Below are 26,302 nucleotides of genomic sequence, written 5' to 3' on the forward strand. Positions count from 1 at the left end.
GATGGGAAAGTGATATAAAAGTTAAACAAAAGTCAAAATTCACATGAACATATGAACATTGCTAAAAGAAAGTCATGCTCCAACCCTGAGAAATGCCATGGTCTTATTCTGTGTACTGTTACTGCTTTTGCTGTGACTCAACGAGTGCATTTGATTCGGCCTTGTGTCTGGGGAAGGTGTTCTGCATGGTTGCGTATGGGCAGCAGGGAGTGCTAAAGGCAAAAAACGCACTTTTTCTCTTCAAGAAAATGTGAAGATCCCCACGGTAATTCTATACAGGACTGAGAGGGTCAGATGAAGTTTGCTCGCCCACCAAGTTCAGGGTGTGTGTGTTTGATAAAGTTCTCATAGCAGAGATCTGAGACTTTCCCCAGTCTCAGCAGTCCAAAACACTCATCCGAATCTTGCTGACAGCGGACGGCAAGCAGATAGAGTTAATATGAGAAAGCTAATGCATATGAATAAGGTAAATGAAAGCTGATGAATGTTATCCCTTATCTCCATAAAGATTAGACTATTCCCTTGAACCTCTGTCAAGGACACACACAATAAAGAACAAATTTGAAGAGTTAGCTTGTCTAGCAATTTGATGGACGTCGATAAGTTTACATCACAGTTATAGATACAACGTCTGGACGGGGACACCGTGTATGATATGAACTAAAGTGCCGAGGAGGCTTCTGTTCATTTTTTTAACAGTTTGTCCACCCTCATGGTCATTGCTGAAAGAAATCTATGTGGATTTCTAAAGACCTTATAACAATATCCTGGAGCTATTTAAACATTAGAGTTATTAAAATGAATATGTCTATTAGGATCTTTTCCTCCCTTGAGTCTCCTGCTATCTGACGAGTATATATACTCTCATTCTCCTCTTTATTTTCTTGGTGTCAGATCAATCATGCACCATCCCAACTCAAGGTGAAACCCATCAAAGTGTCATTCCCCCATTGTCAGTGATTCACAAGAAACTCCGACACACAGACGGGCAGGCAGACAAACAGAAAGACAACATCAACAAGTGAGTTAGGGGGAAAACAAACAGCCGTGAGGCCTGGAGAGATTAATCTGCTTTACTGCAGTTCCTCAAGAGGAAAACTGGGGAACTTCTCTGAGAACACAACTCGCTGCCATAAAGCCAGCCCATAAACATCATGCAGAAAAGATTAGGTCGCTTCAATCACTGAGATAAGATAAGTTGGTGAAACTTTGCCCAGAAGTTACTGGGTTGACAAACCTCATGAGGTGGCTTTCCTTTTGTAAATCAGATTTTAGCTGAGCGACAGAGTCGGCGCCTACGTTCACCATGCTGTGGACCGCGAGTCTCTGCGTCCTCTGGGCCTCATCGGTCCTCGGAGCGCCGGTAAACAACGAGAGACAGAAGGTGCTGCTGATCTCATTCGATGGTTTCCGGTGGGATTACGACCGCGACGTGGACACGCCGAACCTCGACCAAATGGCCGAGGACGGCGTCAAAGCCCTGTATGTCACCCCTCCGTACCTCACCATCACCAGTCCGACACACTTCACCCTCTTGACAGGTAAAGAGTTTCATTTTCTACAGCAGCGCTTCTACTTGGCAGGGGATCTGCATATCATGACAGAGTAGTAACCGCTCTGAGTTTACTTTGCAAGTATTGAAAAAGCCACAGGAAAAAGGAATTAGTTGTAATTGAATGTCCCAGGGTCCAACGGCTTTTATAGCTGAGTAAGATGATTATGCTTGGATGACTGAGGGAAGAATTCTCTGCTCCTTTTTTTAAAATTTTGTATTCTGACTCTCGAATCATCAGCGCCTGCTAAAAGAAATTTAACTTCCTTGAAATTAAATTCCTCTAATCTCCGAAGTTGGTCGTAAGACCTTGTCCAAAAGCGTCATGCCACTCAGCCCGTTAAGTTGATAGAATTTTTAATGTGAATGTGTCACGCTATGAATAATGAGAGCAAGCCGACTGACAGCGATTCTCTTCTGCAGGCCGCTACATCGAGAATCACGGGGTAATCCACAACATGTTTTTCAACACAACCACCGGAGAGAAGAAGTCTTACTATCAGAGTCAGTTTGTGGATCAGTGGTGGGACAATGGCACTCTGCCTATCTGGATCACAGCACAGAGACAGGTCTGCGCAGCACAATTTCCATCTCATCACTGTGAGAGACTGTTTTGCTGTTTACAGAAATAGAAACCATTTCTCTTGACAAAACACCTCTGAAGGCTCGCTGAATGATTTCAGGAAGATCACCGCAGTTAGACTGCAAATAATTCTGCAGGCGTAGATGTTAACGGCATGCAAATGACAGCTGCTCTAAGTTTGCTTCAAAGGTTAAGCTGTAGGTTTAAGAAAATTAATCAAAATCCGGCTATTACTGATGTGCTTTCCTAGCGTGTTGACCCACAGTATGAACAGATGTAGCTTTCACATACTTGTCAGCGTGTCAAGTGCATATGTCATGTTTATGTTAATGCGGCCTTGTTTTTTTCTAACCTTCCAGGGCCTAAACGCTGGCTCTCTTCACTTTCCTGGCACAGCTTCCAGTTACCAGGGACAGGTTGTTATGCACAAGGAAGTGGAGCCGCAGCTTTACAACTACAAGAATGAGACCGCTTGGCGAGAAAACACAGATAAAGTGATGAGCTGGTTCAGAGACAAGAACGTGGACTTTGTTTCCTTCTACTTTGGCGAGCCTGACGGTACAGGCCACAGATACGGTCCGGACTCGAATGAACGTAGAGAGATGGTGAAACAAGTGGACCGAACAGTGGGCTATATTCGGCAATCAGCTGAGCGACACGGGCTGACTCACCGCCTTAACATCATCATCACGTCAGACCACGGCATGTCCACCGTGTATCGTAATGGTCTGGTGGAGGAAATCACCCTGTCAAAGATCCCAGGCTTTTCATTCGGGGACCTGTCCTTCCACTTGGTGGACTACGGACCTTCCGGGATGCTGTTGCCCAAGCCAGGCAGGCTGGAGGCGGTGTACAATGCCTTAAAAGGGGCTCATCCACATCTCCACGTGTACAAGAAGGAGGACGTGCCAGAGCACCTTCGCTTTACTAAAAACGATCGCATCCTCCCCATCATTTTATGGGCCGACCCTGGATACGTAATCAACGGGGTACGTTGACGGATGCTCAATTGTGTTTTTCACACTCTCACCTGACAAGCTGTCAGACAAGATCTTCAGCAGCAATCATACGTGCCAAATCTAACATTTACTCATGCCGGGGCATCACATAGTGCCATTTTTTTCAGCAGCTGCTGTGTGGTACAACTGTACGCAGCAATATTTCCCTCAGAGAGATAACAAGCTCGAAAGTCCACAAGTTGGAGAAGTGGAGGGTAAAGTTATAGGTTTATCAGCCAGGAGATGATAGTTTTGATTGTGTTTAGACCTTAGTCTTTTGCACTTTGATGGTTAGCTTCAGAGACTGTGAACATCCCCCGAGTCAAAGGTATGAGGATCAGAGCTGAGGTTAAAATGAGCAGTTTGGTTAACATTAACCCTTTGTACAGAATTACTGCATGTTTCGGTCACCAAACAGAAAAAAATGCAATGCCTAAATATATGAGAAATAATTTGTTTAACATGGGGCTAAAGCAAAACTGAACCCTAACCCTAGATAGGTCGCTGGTGACCTCGGGGATGTCAAGACGTTAAAACCACTTGCTCAGAGTCAAGAAATCATCAAGGTTGGCGTTACAGCATGCTGCTTTACAACAGTAAGCATGCATATTAATAAAAGCAAACACAACCAAACTAGAACGAATAAACTCCTACTTATTTATCTAAGCATGAGAAGCAATGGCCTTTAGAAAGCTGCAACAATATGGTCATTTCATAGGATTCCAGTGACTCCAGAAAGTTTACAACCACAAAAAGTGTGGTAGCAATTCTAGCTAGTTTTATAGTTTTACAGCAGCCTGTAGGTTTAAATTATGAAATGTGATTATGAACGTGTGTTTCAGCTATTTTACAGAGTAACGTGAAAGTAATCTAACGAGTAGGATAATGAATTACTGTCTCCTTGGAGGACTTAAGTAACGTCCTTACTTTTAAGAAAAATGTATATATGTAATAATTACTTTTGAGTAATGACCCCCACAGCGGTCACAACAAAAAGGGGGAAGTTTCTCCAACAGCACAAAATTAATTTGCACAAAATGTCTTTGCTATAACTGCTACGCTATCAAAGCAATTAAAATCGATAAATGATATCGATAACGGAATCTGAATCGATAAAGTCTTACCAGTTCTTCTTCCGTTCATTCACCCTCAACATAGAGAGCTGACATTTGTTCTCATGCAACATAATAAACTGCAAAGTGCAGCTTCGGCAAACATTCGCACTTCTTGTTGTAACTTATTAACAACCAGGCAATTTATGTGATTATGACCTACGTAGGTGGTCATAAGGATTCTAAATGACAAGCACTTCTATAGCGATAAAGAGCCAGATTAATTATCTGTACATGCCATCTGGGCTTTTTTCTACAAATTTCCTCATTTCTTGACTACAGAAATAATTAAATTACTTAAATTCTGCTCATTGAAAATACTTAAACTGGGCTCTTTTCAGCCAGACGCAAGGAGTTAAATTCTAATCTTAGTACATTACAATTTTAATCAAGTGCATTTGCACGTCCTCAGGATAATCCAGGCCTTGCTGATGACATGCAGTACGCTCTCAAATGCTTCATGAAGCTATTCATGCCTCAAAATTCAAAATTAGCATTTTCATTTGGCTCTACACTCACTCAGTCACTCTGCTGTGCAGCAACTTTGCAAGCAAATGTGTCCATCAGTACTGAGAACCATTAAATCACAACTTAATTTAAAAGAGGAAATTTTAAAATTCTGGAATGTCCTAAAAACCCTGAAAAAGAGGAAAATAGATTTTTTCTTTTAATCCAGTGACAAAATGTGTTAAATCCCAGGTCTGTATGTTGGGACTGGAAATTTGGCTCTTCGTTCCCTCCATTTTTTTTATATACTCATTTTAGTTTGATCTAAGAGAAGGAAAAAAATGTCGAGATGGTTACATAACACAGAGACAACTGTGTATTCTGAATTCTGGAAATGTGTTGGAAAACTACTATATATAACATTTAATTATGAAACCATTTTAAATCTTTAAAGTATTTCATGAAAATGAACATTTTCGAGTTGGATTAACGGTCTCATTTAGGCATTATCACTGGCTGGCAGCAGTCACAAAGGGTGAAAGGGCTTTCATTGCACAATGTAGACAATCCGCTTTGGCTTGGTCAATACCTCCCTCTGCTGACTGACTGAGAGTAGACCAAGATGTGGACGTCTGTTGAGGTTTTATTTTATTTGACTACCTTTTGAAAGTTAGATTCTAATTGAATCTATCAAACTGGGTCAAGAGAGTTATGTTATCCATCCTGTCCTTGCAGTATTTCCCAGTTCAATTCAACAAGGGAGAGCATGGCTATGACAACCAAGCGATGGACATGAAACCTTTCTTCAGGGCAGTGGGTCCAGCGTTTCACAAAAACCTAAAGGTGGGGCCCTTTGAGACAGTGAACATCTACCCCTTGATGTGTCACATCCTGGGCATCGAGCCGGAGGTCAATGACGGCCATCTCGACGCTACCAAACACATGCTGGTTACTAGCACTGCTGCTCGAGGTGAGTTTATATCAGACTAATGAGTCTCTCCCCGTGGCACTGAAAGTGTGTCGCTCCAACACCTGCTCCTTCATTACTGGGCCGATCATCCATCATTTCTGACTTTAGTTGTGTCCAAATCAGATGTAGGGTTGCTATAGGTTACAACTACAAATTACATCTGGTGTTCTCGAGGCGAGGTTGGAAACATTTTTTTCCTCCAATGAAGTCTAAAGAGCTCATATATGAAAGTAAAGAAAAGTAGAAAAGTTCACAAAAATCATCTAATCTTCATAAAAACAGCAGAAATGGGCACCTTACTACTGCTTTTGTGCTTTTCAGTCATTTGATATCTTCAGCCCAAGACCCAATGGTTACTGATAAATACTAAAACATTAATACAGGTTACAAATGTATCCTTTGATTTGGCTCTCAAAACAGAAGGAAAGAATTAACTGGTTAATTTGTTGATTTAATACACATTTGGTGTTTTATTGAGCATCTGACTGGAAAAATGGTAAATGTGGGAGTGAGTCAGCATACACTACATAGTAACAAATGAATATGTCAGCCAGAACAACTCACTGATGACTCATTGATGTGTTAAGTCAAAGTGAATCTCAAACATGTATCATCTCGCTGATGTAACAAGGCGAAGAAATGCTTATATCAAAACCAGATATTATTTAGTTAGTACAACCCACCTCTGATCTAAATAATAATAATAATTCTTCAATTATTCACATGTTGGTGTGTCTACTATCTGGTATCATCAAACTAAGGTAAGATACTAAATGTTATCGATATGATCACATATTTTTTTCAGTGGTCGCAAACACTAAAAGCTGATTGGCTCGCTTACTTTGACGTGTGATGTAATAATGAAGTCATCAGGTCAGGATGCACTCTGTGCCATTTCTTTTATTCAATTTTTATTATTGTTCTTTCTATTAAAAATTAGGTTAATATTAAAAATAAATAACAATATTACTTGTTTGACATAATAGGATTTTTCCCACCACTTGGGCCGACCCAAAACTTGTCAGACTGTCTATGAAAACTCAGACATTTTTATAAAAATAAACCTCAGACCTGTTAAAACTTGGCCTACATTTCAACAACTTGTATATGTAACTTTATATTTACAATAATGGATTGAGCAGGACGACACTGTTGTTCCCTGACAAACACTTTCTTCAGTCCTTACCACTGCAGTCCCCTCCCCCTTTAGCCACACCCCTAGACTGGTCACCACACAGATAACTGTTATGCTGGACAGCCATTAATATGCACCGATCTCTTCTTAGACACCTTTGCCTGCTGGCTTTTATGAAATATATAACAGAGCCATATTTAACTCTCACATTTGTAAAGCACAAAGTCATCACTGAACTAGCAAGAAAACAAGACACAGTCAGACAAATCACGCTAGCAAGACATGCAGATATAAACACAAATACGAAAGTTATAATATGTGGTTAACATAACAGTATACTGTCAATTTACCCCAAACAATGATCCTTTCTTAATTCTACCCAAGTACTTCTGTTGCTCAAACTGTTATAGAACAAATCTAAGGATATTGGCCCACACCGTTTTTCACACCATGTGATGAGGCACATAATCAATAGTGGGTCAATGACCCTCCATAAGAGACAGCTCCCACTAGGGCTTAAATACCTGGGTCTCTTCAGCATATGGTCTTATGACCGAAGAAGAAACTTAAAGAAGTCCAGGCGCTTTCTTTTCCAAGCTCCATGACCGGGTCGTCTTTGAGCTCTGAAAGCAAATAAAAATCGATACAATTAAATAACACTAACATTTTTTATGTCAGTACAGAAATATTAAAGCAAAAGGCTTCATAAAAAATTTAATCTTCAATGTGTGAATTTTTTGTTTTTCTTTCTTCTTTCAGCTGAAAGTAGTTCACACAGGAAGTACATGAAAAACGCCTTCACTGGACTGGCTGCGGTAGCTGGATTTCTTGTCATAGTGTTTGCAGCAGCAGTGGTCCAACGACTACTCAAGCAGAAACGCAAGACAAAGAGGTAATGACTTATTCATTCAAAACTGTTATACATCCAAGACAAATAAAAATCTATATGGTAAATGGCCTGTATTTGTTTAGCGCTTTACTAGTCCCTAAGGACCCCAAAGCGCTTTACATCCAGTCATCCACCCATTCACACACACATTCACACACTGGTGATGGCAGCTATATTGTAGCCACAGCCGCCCTGGGGCGCACTGACAGAGGCAAGGCTGCCGGACACTGGCGCCACCGGGCCCTCTGACCACCACCAGTAAGCAACGGGTGAAGTGTCTTGCCCAACGACAGAACGACCGAGACTGTCGGAGCCAAGTAAAATTTCTTTACTTTGTGTTTCAGATCAGGAAGTTTGAGAGATCTTCCGGAAAAAGAAGACTCACATCAAACTCCATTTTGAACATCACAATAATGAAGAGAGATTTAAAAGCAGCTCCCTGTGGACGGACCCTCTGCATGATTCTCTTTCATGGCAAATTGCATTAGAACCCAAAGAGCAGAGTGTAAATTATTATTTAAGCTATTTTCAAATAATACAAAGTGACAAGAGAAGGATCAGAACAAGTTTAACTGGAGATGCCCTGGTTTATGCATGAATGAAGAACATTTAGGTCTTTTTCAAATCTGCTGTAATTAAATGGGAATAAACATCCATAAGCAGTGCTGTGTTGGGACACTGGAATATAAACATCTGAGACCATTACCGTAACGTTATATTACTTTTATGTACTAAATAAACATAAAAGCCATAAAGCAAAACGAGGTGCTGGGGTGAGGCTGTGAGCAATTAAATTAAGATAAAAGGTGCTGAGAACAAAGTAGCGATCATCATATTAAGGCCATCGCGTCTCTACTTTCATTTAAAGAAGTGAATACACGTCTACGGTGGCTGCCAAGTGACATATTTTGAGGAACTACATACTCATCAGTTGCCGCCTCTCCTCGGATAAAAATGTCAAGTTAAACACGGGTGCTCAACACTTCCGGTTGTAACTTTCAACATAAATGTAAACCCTCCGGGTTTTTTATATTGTCTATATATCAAAAGTTCAAATATATATTTTGACTTGTACGCCAGAACCGTTTAGTTCTCATTAGCTGAGTCCTCATTTTTTTTCTTTTTAGCATAACATTTAAGACTTGTATGGAACTTATTTAAATACAATACTTTAATCAACATGCTGCCCTTTAAACTTGTACTACGTGAACTGGTTATTTAACTGGTTTACTTGCTTGAGTTTGTTTTTTGCATAAAGCATGTTAAAATAAATCTTGTGCATAAAATTAACGGAATAAACTATTCTATTAGAAAATCAATTTTTGAGTGCATTTTATTTTTTATTAGTCCTTTGTTTATCCAGGTAAAAAAAAAAAATCTCATTTCCAAGAGAGACCTGACATCAAATATTATATATTCTGACTGTATAAGTTTTTAATTGTTTTTTTCTTGATATTTTTGCATTCATGTTAAGCGCAGTTTGTGTCGTTATATAAGCCTAGATGCTTTAAAAAATTTCTTGCGGGATAACAAATTAAAATTAGCCCTCTGGCTGAATTTTGGCACTCGGGCGTTCTTTTATTTTGAAGGCGGGCCCTTGAGCATCCGGTTTGGTCCCAGCGTAATTCCGCCGTGCGGGCGCCGCGCTGTTCTTTTGATAAAGGATTCTTATGCAAGGGCGAAGGCAGACATGGAGGAACTGAGCGCCGTGGGAGAGCAGGTTTTTGATGCGGAATGCATCTTAAACAAACGAATGAGAAAGGTCAGCGCTGTGAAACCGCTGTGTTAGATTTTATCCACGTATTTTTCTCCTATTTTACAAACGGTCTGTTTCTCTTTTGGGGGTTTTCTTTCAGGGAAAGTTGGAGTTTCTCGTCAAGTGGAGGGGATGGTCATCCAAGTAAGTACAAGTGGTGCTGCTCCGGCCGAAACAATGAAAACAACAACAGCGTGTCGCTTGTTGCTTTTAGCTAAACCCAAACTTTTATTTTTTATTTTTAAAAAAATAAATAAAAGCACAAGAATCCAAATTTTAACAGCAGTAAAATGAAACTCCGTTATTTCCACCTGAGGGTTTTACACAATACACATTTGCTTCCTTTTGTTCGATATTTACGTTTTGGAAGTTATCGGATAGCCAAAGAAAACACTTTAGGGCTAATTCAGCTTTTCATACATCAACTTATTCATTTTAGTTATGACGTTTGGCTGATTTTATTCATCGTTTTTAAGTTTTATCTTTTTTTTGTCTTTGACTCGGACTGGGACATCCGAAATTCACGATGGTTACTTGATATTTATTTAAAGTATTTCTCTGTGCTGTTCCACTCGAAGTGTGTGTTATACGTGCATGTTTGTGCCTGTAAATCTCCACTACGCCTTCATTTCTTGTCACTTGCCCTCTGTTCACTTCACATTGTTGCTGTAATCCACCATCAATGCACACTGTTGCCTGCCAGCTCCATGGCTTTCTGTTAGAACCACATCCTTTGTGTGTGTGTGTGTGTGTGTGTGTGTGTGTGCAACGAAAGGGTGGGGGTTGATTATTTCACTGGTGACTGCAGATCAGAATGGGCCATTCACCAGCTCCTGATAAAGCGAGTGGTCATTGAAAAGGCCTGTTTTCAGTTTGTTTCTGCACTTAGCCCATTTAGTTATTTTTCTCCTCAATTTATGCTCACTATCAAATTATTAGTCACTGAATGGGGCCACTGATGCAGCCACACTCAGGAATCAAGCTAACGGACGCTCAAACTTAAGTTTCAGATATAAGATTGAAAAACAAACAAGAAGCAAATTCAATAACTCGGCAGTGCAACAGCCAGCCTTTGACATCGTGTGCAGGCACCACCAACAAAGCTCTGCAAAACAAAGTTATTTGTGTTGATGGAAAAAAAGAAAAAGAAAATCTTCATTCTGTATTTTTACAACGTCCCACTCATGTTGGTAACCTCCGTGACCCAAAATAATGCGCTTACTTCCTTCCTCAACAAACACAACTGTGCTTGTTGAGGAAACAAAGGAAGTGTAAAAAACTGATTCGGTGTAGTACCTAAAGTCAGCAGTTTGATTGATGCCTCACGTATGGTGTGATGTATAGAATCGATCAGATTTTTAACTTTTACCCTTATGGATTACATATCTGTCATCCACTCAGTCCTTATTACTGTTTAATAACCGTTTTTGTAGCTGTTTAAATCATTCTCAAACCACGAGTGCAGGGACAGACGGGTCTTCACTCTACATATTAAGATATTGTTTACTAATTAGTGTTTTATGACTTTGTGGTTACACGGGTCTGTTTGTCTCTATAAAGCCAAGCTGTCACTAGCTGTAGTGTTGTTTTAATCTCCCGAGTATTAGATTTCTGTTCTCGTCCTTTTTCGAGCTCACCTGAGACGTCTTTAAATAAAGTGAGGGACTGCCTGTGCTCAGTTTATGGCTGCTAGAACAACAGAGCCCTGTGTTGCTCAATGAATGGACTCTGTTGAAAAGTCATTTTCTAAATCTGGAAGCACTCCTCAAACTGTGGAGTACCTTTAGTTTTTGATTTGGATTAACACTAAAATGTGTGTTAATGTTTCGCCATGTCTGCTCACTTCAGACACAACAGCTGGGAGCCCCAAGAAAATATCCTCGACCCGAGACTGCTGGCTGCATTCAACAAGAAGTAAGTGTCTACGTTAAGATGTACCGCACTTTAAAGTTTGCTGTGCTACGCGATGCTGTAGTTGTTGCAGTCGTAACTCTGTTGGCATTTAAAACACACAACATTAATATGAAATATGTTTAATAATTATGACTCCTTGTTTCATGTTTGCTGACGTATTACAGAGAGCAGGAAAAGGAGCTTCTGCTGCGTAAAAGAGGGAAGAGGCCCAGAGGACGGCCTCGGAAAATCCTTGTAAGTTTGATTCAAAAGATGATTTTTTTTTGCAGGATTTAGTCCCAAACAGAGTATCTAACATTCCCTTCTTATTAAAAACATAGGAAAATATGCCTGAAGCTCCAAAGTCGAGCAGCTCCTCGTCTGGCTCGTCGTCATCCTCGTCCGATTCCTCGTCTTCGTGCTCCTCTTCCTCGTCGTCCTCGGATGATGACGACGATGACGACGGCGGCGGCCAAGTTAAACAAGTCAGCCCAAGCGTGAGAACGAGAGAGCTGAATCCTGTCCCTCAGAAGAAGGCGCAGATAGTCATGGCGAAACAGGAGCCTCCCAAGAAACGGAGTAGGAAACCTCTGCCCTCCGAAGTGAAGGAGTTCCAGCAGAACAAGGGCCTGCGCAAGACTGCCAAAGATACGGATATTCCAGGAGCAATCAAGAAGCCGGTTCACCCGGCCAGCTTTACCTTCATGGGTTTCCACCGGGGCTCGGCCAGGGATACGGTGGGTGGTCCGAACAGAAGCTCCCTCGCCCAGGTCGGTGCTGTTAAAAACTCCTTGAGCTCCGTGGGATCTGGCAGGCCGTCGATCCAGCCTTCCTCTCTTCCGCTGAACAAGTCCAGCCAAAGCAGAAATGTCACCGAGAGTAAACTTCCCGTCTCCGGTATGAGCAGCGGGACAAGCCTGGATTTAAAAGCAGCTCCTAGTAAATCAAAAGGCGTAGCAGCGCTGAATCTGAATACATCCAAACACCCCATTCAAGGAACCACTCAGCATACACTAAGCTCCCCTAATGGACAAAAGAAACCGGCCCCTGTGACGACAGCGCAGCGGATACCCGGTGCTAAAACGGCGGCGTCCTTGCCATCTAACGTCTCCTCCAATCAGGGCCTTCAGCCCCTCAACCTGCAGAACAAACTGGTGCAAAGCAGTGATGCTCCTGGAAACGGCACGGCACCAGTGTCAGGCCCCAGAAATGCTGCAAACCCAGCACGGAAACCTGTGACACAAAATCAAGAGTGTAAACCCCCAAAGAGTCCCGCGACCCCCGGAAGACTGCAGGCCAGAAAAACACAGCCCGGCACAGACAAGGTCAGAGAGGTCAATGACATCCAGGCCTCCAGAGTCCAAGGAAGGCTGGAGAGGAGTGGCGTGCATAAATCCCCCACAGAGGCCCAGAGCCAGCAGGACAGGTCGGCCTCCAAAGACGGCAAAAAAGCCAAAATGAACGAGATGAGCACGGGAGAGGACGAGAGCAGCTCCGACTCGGACCAGGATTCTTCCTACGCCGGACAGGTCGCGGTCCAGAGCCAGGACTGGAAGCCTACGCGAAGCCTGATCGAACACGTGTTCGTAACGGATGTTACAGCTAATCTGGTTACCGTCACGGTCAAGGAGTCGCCGACCAGCGTGGGCTTCTTCAGCATTCGCAACTGTTGAGTTGACTGCAAACTGAGTGGATTCAAGTTCTGAGAAAACTGAAGAAACACTCCAGGGAGTGAATGAATGAATGAATGAGTGGGTCAATTTGTTCTTTATCTTTTTGTAGTCAACGATAGACTGTGAGGTATTAAAAAAATCATTTATTGATAGTAATTATTTATTTGTTCGTGTAAAAAAAACAAAAATCAAACCTGATAAAACCTTTTCCCCCTGTGAGCGTTTCATCAAAATCACATTTAGCTTTCAGCTAAAATAGCAACGCTCCCCCACGGGCAGCTGAATCGGTGCAAAACATTAGCGCTCACACATTTATCCACATTGATCTTGTGTGTGTGTTTCTGTTTGAGGTATCCTCTGCTTTGTTATATAACAGCAGATAGAAGGAATGTCTTTATGAAGAAATTATGAAAGGCAGGTGTGAGCAGGAGGTTTAGCTTCTTTTATGGATAGCTCATTTAGGTTTGAATAATCTCTTAATGTTGTGAATCCATGTCGTTCGATAGCTCAGCCAGTTTAAATCTTAGCGTTGAGTCGATAGGGTTTATTTTTGTAACATTTCTGAAATTAGCTACCTCTCGTTTGTTCATTTCTTTGGGGAAAAAAATCCCTCCAGGGTATATCATCATTGTGTTTATATATATTTTTATATAGGTCTCAATGTATTGGACTTTGATGCTGTTTAATCTTGTGTTAGTACCAGCAACAGCTTCATTTCTGTGTACTAAAAAAAGAAAACACCACATCTGAACTGACTGTGCGCACCATTATCACCTCAAAGAGAAGCTTCATTCCACAATGTAGCCGGTTTATCAGCGCAGTTTTCCAAATGGGCTGAAGCATGCACAGTCAGATACAGTATCTCCGTTTCCCCTCCGACGCTCAGATAAGACTCGGCCCCGGCTGAGGTTCGCTCTTCTTCCTTTGCACCGCTTCCACGAGATATTCACCAGCAACTTGCGTCTTCTGTGACTGGAAATTTTGGAGGAAAGTGCTCTTGTTGCAAAGATCGCGGGCCGTGGGCGTGAGGACTCGAGCCTTTCAGACACACCGGAAAAGGTCAGGCATGGACAGCTTAACGACAGATGACCGCAAAACAGCAGGTTTTATCAAGCGTGTACTGGTGATTCAAAACCGGTGCCTAATACTGAAAGGGCTTTTTTTTTCTTTTTCGTTTTTTCCTGTTACTTGCAGCTGTGGTCTTCTCATTTCACCCCTCGTGCATGGGTTCAGGAGCTGCAGGCTCGGCCTCCCGGAGGGAGAGGAAAAAAAAAGGGTCTGTCTGATGTAACGGAAAAGAAACCGCAACAGTGTGCGCTACTTTCTGCTCCCTCGAGAGGAGTTCAGCAACAAAGCACTTCGTCTGAACTCCTGTGTCTAATCCTGCTCTGCAGACTGTGCCTTTCTTTCTCTCAGACTAAACACAAAGGCATTACCCCAAAGATAGCTAGAATTTCAGGTTGTTCAATAAAGGAGTTCTCCTGAGCATCCACTGGAGACTACACCGTTTCTGTTTCCTCGTCTGTATTCTTGTGAAACTGGAAGGGAAAAGAAAAGCCCTGCTGGATGACCTGTTACAAATGTAAAGAGAAAAAATATTTGTGGCCTAATTGGAACCATACGAGTGGTGTAGGTGCAGTTTACAGAAGTAGACTGCACTCAGCATCACCTTTTGTTGCATGTGTAATAGGTACATTTGTGGGTTTAGGGTCTTCTTCATGTGGCTGCAGCACACTATACAATGTAAAGCAATGCACCACAGACTGTGTGTGATATCTGGTGTCATCAGCACCGTGTGATAGACTACGGGGTAATGCAAGGTGTTAATATGACTTCTTATGTTTTTATATTTACTTGTTTTATTGATAAAGGAACTTTTCATATACATGTTGCTTTTTTTTTAGATTACTAACCGTCTCCATTGAATGTTTTCCTTACTATTTATTTCAAATTAAAAGCCTTTTGGGGATAGCACAGTGTCATCAATCTTTGTATTGTACCAATTGTCAGAGTGACTAATAAAAAGGTACAACTCTTCAGTCTGGCTCGGGGTTTTCTTTAATTTATCGGAGAAGTCGAGACATTTCGTGGCGTTGGCCGCTTTGCTTTATATTTATATAAATTTAACATTGCAGTTTCAGACAAATCCCAACATTAGAATTAATAATACTGCTATTTTGCTACCATTTTCTTGTCTTCTTGCCATGCAACCAAAGTGAAATCCTCAGGTTAATGTTAGAGGACTTATTAGGTGTTGCCCTAAATTAAAAATTCAGTGAAAGAAGCCAGAAAAAGAAACAATTCTATGCATTTTAAGTTTTCTATCACTTTCTCTTGGTGCTGAGGAGACATTCAGAGTTTATAACAATTTTTTAAAAAAGCACGTGAGTCTGCAAATCTCTCCACTGCAGGAGCCCAACACAAGTCCCGTGCACAACTATTATAACGACCACTAGATGGTGCTGTTGCATTTGAAGGTGCATGCACCTGAGAGTTCATCAATGTCTTAATTAGCAATAATTGTAACGTGTTTGTTGGTTTAGACGCTTACACTTGAATACAGTTACCTTAATACATCCAAAGTAAAATCTTTATAAAGTTAATCATAAAATCAGAAATGACATTCTCTTTAAAAATCAGGCCCCCGGTGAAAGTATTCTGGCAACACAGACTTTTATTTTGTTCTTATCTATGACTGCACTAACTAATTTCACGTGCTTGCCAAGAGAAATAAAGCCCGATTTCTGTTTCCACGGCAACTTCATCTGATGACGTGGATAACATACTGTACGTACTCTTGATAAGCCCGTGTGTTCACTTTACTTTCCGTAATTCAGTCGCAGACGCTCACGTCCATGGGATTGTGTCAGGTCTGTGTTGGCATCGAGGACGCGTGTTGCTTGGCCGTCCACAAATCTTTTGCATCTCTAACCCACAAACCTGTGACAAGCAACAGTCGAGCTCTAGACCAAAGACCCATCGGAGAGTCCGTAACCTCTGAACACACAGTTTGTGTATTGTTGCCATGAACGTTTGATTTAAATATGGGTTAACAGATTTGATGACCTTGTTTTTCCTCACCTCTCCTTGACTGCACTCGGTTGTCCATTGGTTTGGACCCAGCAAGAGCCAAACCAGTCCAGACCCGCTGGACTCCTTTTATAGTCAGGTTCCTGGGGGAAAGTGCCATGAGTGGTATGAAGGAGAGGGGGAGATTTGGGAGATGTCTGGATGTTATGTTGATTTTAAGCTGTTTTAAATCAGCTTGGCTCGTCTTACAGCAATTATCCTACATAGGATCAGGATATAAGAACAGGGTAAGCACTGCTATGAGTTAATTTAGTACATAATGGTTATTTCTTGCAGTGGGAGGAGCTACTACCTTTATGGGCGGGTGTTGCAGCCCCTCTGTGTCAGGTAATGGAAGGGAGCGAGCTACAGTAGCCGTCCTGGCACAGACCCAACTGAAACAGGGCATAGCCCAGTACAGAGATGTTTGTTATTAAATTTAGGATGGAGATTCCGATTTTATATGTATACACTACGATCCTGGCTAAACTGACCCGTACTGTAAACACGCTGCGCTAATCCACTACTATAAAGGAAGGGGAAATAAAAAGAAGGTTGGACTGTTGAATTTTTTTAGAGGCCCCCTTTATTTCTGACTTCAGCCGTCTGTTACAGTGCCTCCTTTGACGTTTCTTTTCAGCCAAGTACCCCCTGAAAGGCAGAACAAAAATGTCTGCAAAGCTCAGTACAATCCAGCGCTGCTGGATGGTTTAACTCCCATTTCAGCTGTTTAAAATCATCTCTAAATTTATTGCAACCCATTTTTTCCCTCATGCAGTGATGCATCAATGACATCATAGTCTTTCTGATAAGATGTACTAAAGAATTAAAGGAGTAACCAGCCTCTGGGATCAGTCTCCTTTGCAGAGAGTCCCTTTTCATTATTTTTTCTTTTAAATCAAACTTCTGTTTATTTCACCCATGAGCTTTAAACTGGCTTCTTGCATAAACTCCACCAAGCAATTGCACTGAAAGCAACGTGTGCTTTACTAAACTTCAGGAATTACTTGTGACTAACTCTTAAATTTACCCAAACTGAATGTAGCGGGATTAGCACAATCGTATACTTTGATCTAAAACGTACACTCTCGTTAACACGAACGTAATCAGCCAATCACGTGGCACCATCTGAGTAAGGAACAGGAAACTGAGGATATGATTCACGCGGTGTCACCAAACTTACACAATGAACGATTGGATAAATGTTGCCTGGCTGCTTCCTGCGGGACAACATCCCGCCACAAAGCTCAGATCGTCCAAACTGGCTCCTCGACGGGCTCCACAGTCACCAGATCCAGTCCAGTTGAGCACCTTTGGGACGTAGTGGGACGGGAGACTCACGCGCCATCATGACCAAAATCTCGAGGAACGGCTCCAACACCTTGTTCGGTGTACGCCATGAAGAATTAAGGCCCAACCCAGTATTAACGAGACGTACCAGTGAGCGCGCTTTTAATCACAATTAATCGTGACCGACTTTCAACCTTTTTTCCTGTGTAAAAAACGAATGTGGCGGATGAGCGTAACGGTATATTCTCAACTAAAATGTGAAATCTAAGTGTTCGACGGGGTAAAATGTAATTATATCCAATTACAGTAAATGAGTAACTCTGCAGTAAAATATGTTGTGACGTGGTATAAGAAGCTCACTTTAAAGCACTGCTATTGTTCTGCTGAGGAGACTAAATGAAGAGGAAAGTCTGCAGCACCTTTCAACACACAGACGCCCCTCTCCCTCTTTCACCACCCCTGTATTTACACGCTCTTAAAAACACTGTCACACAGCCTGACTAACTGACAGAAGTTATCATTACACAAAGCGCTCTATTCCATAATTTATAGAGATCCCCGTCCCAGTCATGTGGAATTCTCCCAAAATAAATTCAAGTAAACACTTATGCGACAAAGAGGCACTCACAGTGGCCTGGTATGCATAAACAGTGTGAACAGTGTGACAGTGTAATCCCCACCCCACGCCCCCAACTCAACACGCACGCGTGCGCTCACACAGACTCGCACACCAAACAGCCCAGCCCCGCAGTGACTTCAGGCAGGGTTTGGAAGCGAGCCTGAGCCCTCGCCTCGCCCCCGGCACCGATGTACCTACTCCGATCCACGACGGCCCTCGCCCACCCCACACCTGACTCCTGGCAAAATAAGCCAGACTCTAATCCGTCTTCCATCACAATAACACACACACCCCAAACCCAGTTGTTTTGAAGAGTGTTCAGCAAGTTCATCTCCAGGGATGTTTTGTGTTCTTCTTCCTCAGGACGTCTTATTGTTTTAGCAACACAAGAGGCTGTAAATCAATCAGCTTCTCTTCTTAACCCCGGCCTCTGTTTAAAAGATAGAAATGAGCTTTTTCCATGATGCACTGTTGAAAGTTTTTATAAAGTCAATACAAAGAATGCAGGAAAAAAAAAAAAAAACTACTGGGATCCTACGGGTTTTTATTTTACTCACCTTTGCTCACCTTGGTGGCAGAAAAGATTTGACTTCATTTTGAGGGCAATAAAATCTAAATAAATTAATAGAATGAGAAATAAAAAACATCTATATGCAGATGTGACACTTATAAAATCTTATTTCTTAAAGGATGACTCCATACTGGCCTTAAACCAAGAATTTCTGCTTCATCGCTGCATTCAGGCCATTATTGGGATTGATACTTAATTTTCTGTTTGTATTTGTTTTTAGGCTCCTCTCTTCCTTGAGGATTTCAGCCAAACGTGGTTGGTTGGGTTTAAAATGCCTCGGATGGTTGCTATTCGATTTCAAAGGGAATGTTTAGAAACCCGATCCAACCCTCCAGCGAGCATACCTACACCCAAGTCTCCTTCGCCCCTCATTCTAAATCACTCCACTGGAGCAGTGTAAACAAACTTCAGTTTGCTCTCTGATATTGAGAGGTTAAGACAAGCGGCAATCCTCCACTATGACAACACAGCCTCAGACAGACGATGTCATTTGTCTTACCTCACTCTTCATCCATCACCACGCCGGAGTCGACATGTCTGACAGTCCCACTCTCGCTTTTCTCGTTGGCACATGCCTCCACATCTGTCACATTTTCCTCCCAGCTTACTTTTATTACGCCAGATGAACTCCACCTCCTCGCCTCCGAATTCACGGACACCTGAAGGGCAAGCAGGCGGAGAGGATTCCTATTGATTAGTCATGGTATCTGATGTCATCCTGGCTCTGTAAACACTTTTAAAACTGAACCTCGGCTACCTGTAAAAATGTGAGAAAGTAATGTCGAGCCATGTTAAAGCATTAAAAAAAAAGCAGCAAATCTAAAATTAAATGCATTAATTGATTTTTTTAAAAAGGGAATTTAAGATAAATCTACTGGGTTAGAAAGTCAGTTGGGAAATCTGGCTTTTAAAATGTTCTGCTTCTTGATGCTTAAATGCTTCGGGAGGTCAAAGGGAAACATTTTTCCAAAGACAACACGTATTGTATGCAGCCCAGCAGACTCCAGCAACGTTGACGTAAAGCAGCAACCGAGTCCACCTCTGTGCTTCGTCACCAGGGAGGGATGAAGATAAAAAGTCCTAAACATGAGCCCTGAGGCACACCCAGGGATGTATCATACTCCCGATACAAGGAAACTCACAGGTTATATGCTTTTTTCTTTTTATTTAATCCATTTTGTTAAGATTTTGTGGACTGGGATTAAGTTCTGACACGAGATCAACTTTAACTTTCTGAATAAACCCAATAACAGTAGAATAGAAACCAGACTGAGAGCTATATTCACCTTAGACATGAAGAATATGTGCCTGGTTCATCACTGCGAAAGAAACCTTTAATATCACACACTTATTGGTTTCATTTTTAAAACTAAAAATATTTATTTATGCAAACAGGTTGCACAGTTTCAGTGTCTGTGACTGCTCATCCAAACCTGGATACTCTGGACTGTCCATCACCTTGAGAACAAGAAGCCAAATATCAATAACATAAAGTAACTCAGCAACTGTTAACGTACCAATATGTATAATATAAACTTAGACTATAACTTTCCCAACATTTCATTTCTGACTGATTATTGAGGACAAACATTATTGCGATAAACAGAAAATGAAAATGAAAAAGTAGCAACAACGAACGAGTCAAATTCATCTAGAACTTTTCTTTTTATCGTGCGCTCTTCATCTCATGGAGATGAATAACCACAACTGTGCAAAAGTACAGAACAAGAACAAGCACGCATTTATCCCCGTGTGCGTCTCATTGACATGATAAGCCACGGCATGGTTCATTTTCCAAAATCAAACCTGTTATCAAAACGCGATTAAGTTGACATTTATCTTTTCTGCAAAGCTCCACCTTACAGCCTTCAACTGCTACGAGCTTAGCTGACGATTCCTGGTCTCAAATCAATTTACGTGCGTCATGCATGCAGCCATAAAGTTATAACACAATTTGGTAAAGCATTATTAAAAAGTAACTGAGAATAAAGGAGGCAGGATGATGAAGAGGAAGAGGCGTTTATGTACCCAAGCGGTTTTTGACATATAAGCCTGTTCTCCTCCCAGAGAGCGGTTTCTTTAACACCCACGGGGCAAGAATAAGGAGGAAATCTCCCTCCGCTGTGAAACTGGGGTAACTAAGTCAAACTGTATCAACCAGACATAAGAGGCCAGCGGGAAGTTTGCCCTTCTGATCTTTCTTTAATCTGCTCTCGGGAAGACACAACTACTTTCATTACTGCCGTCAAAGGCTCCCCTCCTCAACTTTCAGCTTCACATCCTAATCTGATTGAGAGGGAGAGGTAATATTGACCGTTTCACAGGGCAAAGCCGAGTAAATATTTGAGAGCGCTGTTATGATACAGCACAGTGGAAATTAGTCTCAGATATTGAGTTTAACCAAATAATTTAGAACAAAACTCGCCAAGGAGCAGCTCGTTACCGGCCGATTTCAGTGGCAGTTTATCGTCGACTCGTTAGAGGAAAACAAAGCTCAAAAGTTGTTTTTTTTAAGAGTTTCACAAAGTCTGCATTTTGGTTTTAAGTCCTTTTGGCTGAGCGGCATCAGGAGAGGAGCACTGATACCAGCAGTGGGCTGTGAACAAGGCCCGGTGCCGGCGGACCTGCGTGCAACACGACAACTCTATCGGTGAATTTCACAGGTCATTACTCTGGCTCCAGCCCTCGCTGCCTCCAGTGGCTCTGGAGACGGCCAGGTTTTTCTCAGAGACAACAGCTTACTGGGCTTTGTGCTAGCTAAACAAGCGTGTCTGTCTCACAGCAGTAGATTAATGTCTAGATAGAGGGGTTTGCTCCTCAAGGGAGACCTGTAGAGGAGCCATCCATCAACCTTTGGAAACCATTACACAATAACAAAATAACAAAATCTGAGAGCGGCGCTCATTGACTGAGCCCTGTCCTCTGGGGCTACAGTGGGAGACGCAGGCAGAGGAAGAGTTTCCAGAAAACCAGAGTGAGCATAACGAGCAGAGATTAATAAATTTACAGATTTACCCATAAACCCTCAACCAATCAGGGAAAAGACAGGTTCCGTTTTATTATTACATATGAACAAATCCTTTTGATTGATTCCACATGGAGAAGCTGGAATTACTTTTAAAAAAGTGCAGAGCAAGAGCTCAAATTTCCAGCAGGCCGACTTCTCGCTAATCGATTAATCCATGCAGCTTCACAGCCGTGGCGTCTCCTGGCTTTGTGGCATGCAATGGACCCTGAGCAGCATTTCCATTGAGTGGCACTTGCGAGGAGCGCTTGCGTGCGGTAAACACACAAACCCTCGGCCCTCCACATGAATGACAGCAAACAACGCGGGCGCTCTGGCTGTGCCCCGCCCTGCTACCCCCACCCCAACCCTAACCCCCGAGGATGAAGGGGGTCACGCAAACACAGCATCTGACTGACTCTTAATTTGTTTAAAGCAGCCCATTCAAACAGGAACCCCAACAGAGAGAAAATCTCGTTTCCAAGGTCTGTCGCCACGGCTCGAGCTGTGTTGTTTAGGAAGGAGATCGGGACGCCGCTGACGACTCAGCTGACTTCCAGCTTCACAGAGGCGCCAGGTTGTAATTAACACTTTGCAGATTACGTTTACAGGACCAACACGGTCTGCCCGAGTTTTATTACTGCCGGGATTGTACTCGTGCCCTCCGGGTATACAAAACTCTCTCTGTTTGACGCTGTCGTGTCCTGCGTGAGAACCTTTGACAGGTGTTGATTGTAGGAAGAGCCAGCTGGGTGTTCACTGTTCCTGGAGATAATGAGAATCCCCTCTTTGCATCGGCCAGGTTTTCCAGCTACGACTGGCTGCAGCCTGACAATATTCATCTATTTCCATCCCTCTATCTGTAGCTTTCATCCATTTATTCGAGCTCATGCTGCTGGTTTAACAGTCTTATTAGAGGAGCAGTGAAACTAATCCATTTCTTGGCAGCAGGCGGCAGACAGCTGGGCATTGAGGAGTCGCACAAAGTGGCTGATATAATTGCGGTGTAATCATTTTCATGCAGCTCCTCGGTTCCTTCTTAGGCGGCAAGTGGCGCTTCAGGTTAACACGCTAAGGTAATAAAACGGCCATTAAGAGAGCCAATGGGCTCAGAGTGTGAGGGCCGAGTCATCAAACATGTCATTTAGGTCACGTTTGTGAGAAGGACCCGTCTTCACAGACACACACATAATTTAAAAACTGGGAAGTGTTAAGAACGCATCAATCATTCCTCACATAAAGTCTCCAGCGTTAGTCTTAAGAGCTCACCATCTGCTAATATTAGTCCTTGTTAGCATGCTGTGCACTCATGCTTTTTAATCTCGAGCCATAGCAGAGACAAACTGCACTCCGGATCCATCGACTTGCACTTTCATTGCAGCTGTGGGAAACATCTGCACACATCTGTACCACTAGATGGCACATATCCTCTGAAATACCTTTCAGAGCAGCTTCACACTGTCTGTCACGTCAAACAAATGTGGACCTCAATCGAAGAACGCGCTTCAAACACGAAATCGCCAACCTGCAGTGAATTGTGGCGAAAACTTACTGAGAGAGTTAATTATGGAGCTGAAATACAGAGAGGTGTCGGCCTCGGAAAGTAGCCTGGCTTTCCCATTTATCTCCTCAAACCAAACTCGTGTGTCTTAAACACTTCACACTGAATTAGGCTGAAGTGGAAACCCACTCTCCAGACTTGCAGCACTTCTTTCCACTCCGTGGCTCGGTGATAAATCTTAAATCTTCCATTCTATGCCGCCTACTGCCCATGCTGCTGTCTTTCATAAGCTCTCTTCTTCCCTTACTCTCCCTCTCTCCATTTGGACAACAGCAGCACCCTTTACCCACAAAATATGCAGGGGAGAGACCTGATGACTGAGGCCAAATAGTATGCAAACAAAGGTACCTCACGCTGGCAACGGTTCAAGAACGATACTGTATCATCTTCACTTTACAACGTATTAAAGTGAGTAAGAGGATGTAAATTATGGGGTGAGAGTCGTGAGAAAAAGTTTTGATACCCGAGTTTATCCAAAGACCAACTGAAAAACTATAAAATGATTCAGCTGTGAAGAATCAAAATAACAATTTGGTCATGTCCGTGCACTGTACACCAAACAAAATCGCACTCCTTTCTATCCCGTTTGAACTCCTTTCTACTGCTGTCACTGGACGTGCACAGGACAGTCCCCCCTGGAAGGGTTTGTTGTGTTTGGTTAGTGTGTTTCAGCACATTTTATTGCACTGTAAATGAGGGCAGGCATGTTTGGTTTCCTGTGTTTGTCAATGCTTTTTCTAAGTTGCATTAATGATGTTTTGTCTTTCTCTTGAGGTGCCCATCTGCTGCTACAGTCTTTCCTGTAGCTGAACAAAAGGCTGACAGCAGAGCTGGTTAGAGTTCACAGACCTAACAAGTGGACCAAACCATCTGCTGTGAAAGCATGGGGGTTTAGGACTGAGCACTGAGTTTACTTACTCTCCGTGTCCCTTTGTCTTCTCTCTCATTTGTTGGTTGGTTTGTTTCTGACCTGGGTCTTGGTTTGTGAAGCAGCGCTCCAAGTTGCTGACCTTTTTAATGAGCCCGTTTAGTTCTTAAAATAGCTTATTTGCATTGCTGCCTATTTGTTGTCATATTTTGGGTAAAATAGACCCCGTTTTCTCAACAGTACACCTGCGCCCGTTGCTTAATCCTGCATGTAGGAGGAGCACCAATCTCCCGAGTCAAAGTCCAGATGATGCTTCTTCCAACACTGGATATTATATTTGAATCCATGTTGTTACAGAACTAACTGGCAATCTCCTGTCGCTGGAGTACGAGGACATGTTGCGTTTTCTCCCAAATTAGCAGGTTACAGCATGTTTGTTCATTTGTCCACGAACAGAAATGCAAAAATGACAATTTGTGGTTATAGGAGGAGTTGCTCACTGGAAGTATTTCAACAAAACAAAAACTTAAAATGCCTTTCAAACTAAATTTATGTACCGTGATGAGATACTTGTCAGTGAGGTTTTCCGTATGATTAAGTGCCATGCACACCATGTGTATATTTACCAGCTGACACATTTGCTAAAATATCTGAGCTCACGCCTCAAGTCATCATGCCCATGAAATCTTGAGTATTTATGTGACATGCCTGTGCAGCACCTTGACAGAATGCAATCATATCAGAAACCCACAGGCGTGCTATTGGCGGTGCTCCATCATGAGGATGGAGACGCCACGGTTGGCTCGGTCTCAGTCTCTGGTGCTGGAGGGCTTTCGCTCCCAATAACCTTTAATGCTGAACTTCAGGTTCTGTTGATTATGTAATGAACTGAAACAGAAGTAAATCTGTAGGTTCTGTGGAGGTTTATGTTCCACCATTTGATAAAATCGTAATATCTGCAAACTCAAGTTTTTTTTATTCTTTCATCTTCTTCTCTTTTTCGAGAAAATACAAGTTATTTGCAGTTTATTTAACCGGGAGGTTGCCACACTGAGTACTCGCTTATACCCACAGGGAAACACCACAACTGCTACTCCAGTCTCAGCAGCTAAGCCAAAGTTTAGAAAAGACTTTCACAAACTTCATTTCCTCGCACAACATGCATCCCGGCAGAGCGGCACTCCTGGCAGACCTTTGCACAATCTGCTTGTATCTGTTTCTGCCAGCACACAGACTGTTTACCTGCAGTGACGCTTCACAATATCCCTCAAACCGAGCATTGCAAATTCCCGTATAACTGAGCCGAACATCTTTGAACACTCGGTGTGTCCATGCAGAGTTCAACACCTACTGAAAAGAGAGAAAAGCCACACAATCCAGATCGCTGGATTGCTACACTTCGACCCAAATCCCCAAAGCACACATCACGGTTGCAGTGCCCGCATGGCTGCCAAGATCCTGAAGTACTGTGGAAAGTCCTGAACCAAAACCTCTGACCAAGGATAAACACATAAAGACGCGATTCCAGTTACAAAACAAATACAACAAGACTGGAAGCTTTCAGCTTTATTCTCATTATTCAATCTTTGGTGGCTTTTTAAAGAATTCTTTATAATGAACTCATAATAATATCTGACCTTCCAAAAGTCTATAATATACAACACTCTGTTTCTTTCTTACTACCATTGTTTTCAGGATTTTTGCCTTGACTCTCACCAATGAAAAACAGTTGGTGGTTTAATTAGTGTATAGAATATTATCTGTATCACACAGCCAAGTCGTACTACTCAGCAACTCCAATTAGTCCAGGTGAGACCAAGTAGACACAAATCAGCTACAACTTCCTGCATCAGGACACCCAAACAAAACAGCAACACTGAATAAGCTATATTTTTTTGCGCCACGGACCGGTTTAATGTCAGACAATATTTTCACAGACCGGCCTTTAAGGCGTCGCGGATAAATACAACAAATTAAAATGACACAACCAAGACAAAAACTGTGGTATTTTGTAAATATAATAATAAACGCAAATTCACTGTGTAATTATGTAACTTTATTAGCAGCGTCCTCCTGAAATGTGCCAACAACATTGAGAGTAACATCCTCCTCTCTACCCCTTGATGCTCTCTGGTCGCTATGGTAACGCACACAACTACAACACGGGAAAAGACCCAGGGAAACCGAGTTAATGATAAAAACCCTGAAAACCATGACTTTCACACTCAAGCCCCAACTCTCGCGGCCCGGTACCAAACGACTCACGGACCGGTACCGGTCCATGGCCCGGGGGTTGGGGACCGCTGCTATAG

The 26,302-nt window shown here is 42.4% G+C and overlaps 3 protein-coding genes across 14 annotated transcripts in view; 2 read left to right on the forward strand and 1 right to left on the reverse strand.

Moving 5' to 3' along the window:
* Nucleotides 1–8,593, forward strand: part of LOC309704599 (ectonucleotide pyrophosphatase/phosphodiesterase family member 7-like) — an 88,549-nt gene extending 79,956 nt beyond the window's left edge. For all 3 annotated transcript variants that reach the window (XM_082529843.1, XM_082529842.1, XM_082529844.1), the window contains 6 exons: nucleotides 1,269–1,541; nucleotides 1,976–2,121; nucleotides 2,495–3,124; nucleotides 5,428–5,662; nucleotides 7,557–7,689; nucleotides 8,031–8,593. In XM_082529843.1, the coding sequence (XP_082385969.1) occupies nucleotides 1,307–1,541; nucleotides 1,976–2,121; nucleotides 2,495–3,124; nucleotides 5,428–5,662; nucleotides 7,557–7,689; nucleotides 8,031–8,088 (1,437 nt within the window). In that variant the 5' untranslated portion in view covers nucleotides 1,269–1,306 and the 3' untranslated portion in view covers nucleotides 8,089–8,593. The remainder of the gene's footprint in view (nucleotides 1–1,268; nucleotides 1,542–1,975; nucleotides 2,122–2,494; nucleotides 3,125–5,427; nucleotides 5,663–7,556; nucleotides 7,690–8,030) is intronic.
* LOC309704601 (uncharacterized protein) overlaps nucleotides 1–26,302 on the reverse strand; it is a 92,059-nt gene that overhangs the window by 14,277 nt on the left and 51,480 nt on the right. For 8 of the 10 annotated variants that reach the window (XM_082529849.1, XM_082529858.1, XM_082529855.1 and 5 more), the window contains 2 exons: nucleotides 19,057–19,216; nucleotides 7,322–7,420 (listed from right to left, as the gene is read on the reverse strand). The gene's annotated coding sequence lies outside the window, so the exon portion shown is untranslated. Of the gene's footprint in view, nucleotides 1–7,321; nucleotides 7,421–8,610; nucleotides 9,031–19,056; nucleotides 19,217–26,302 lie in introns of those variants that run through there. The other 2 variants (XM_082529850.1, XM_082529861.1) reach the window with 2 other exon arrangements.
* cbx2 (chromobox homolog 2 (Drosophila Pc class)) lies at nucleotides 9,310–15,047 on the forward strand. Its single transcript, XM_082529250.1, has 5 exons — nucleotides 9,310–9,448; nucleotides 9,543–9,586; nucleotides 11,291–11,356; nucleotides 11,521–11,590; nucleotides 11,677–15,047. Exons 1-5 carry the CDS (start codon nucleotides 9,377–9,379, stop codon nucleotides 13,006–13,008), a joined length of 1,584 nt encoding a protein of 527 aa, XP_082385376.1. The 5' UTR covers nucleotides 9,310–9,376; the 3' UTR covers nucleotides 13,009–15,047.

The sequence above is a fragment of the Aulonocara stuartgranti genome (genome assembly GCF_965226115.1).
Source record: "Aulonocara stuartgranti genome assembly, chromosome: 4".
In the NCBI taxonomy this organism is placed as follows: Eukaryota; Metazoa; Chordata; class Actinopteri; order Cichliformes; family Cichlidae; genus Aulonocara; species Aulonocara stuartgranti.

Excerpts from the sequence above, each read along its gene's own strand:
- cbx2 (XM_082529250.1), top strand. The coding sequence starts at position 9,377 with ATGGAGGAACTGAGCGCCGTGGGAGAGCAGGTTTTTGATGCGGAATGC. Across the intron at positions 11,357-11,520 it reads CTGGCTGCATTCAACAAGAA|AGAGCAGGAAAAGGAGCTTC; the intron begins GTAAGTGTCTAC and ends GACGTATTACAG. Across the intron at positions 11,591-11,676 it reads GACGGCCTCGGAAAATCCTT|GAAAATATGCCTGAAGCTCC; the intron begins GTAAGTTTGATT and ends TTAAAAACATAG.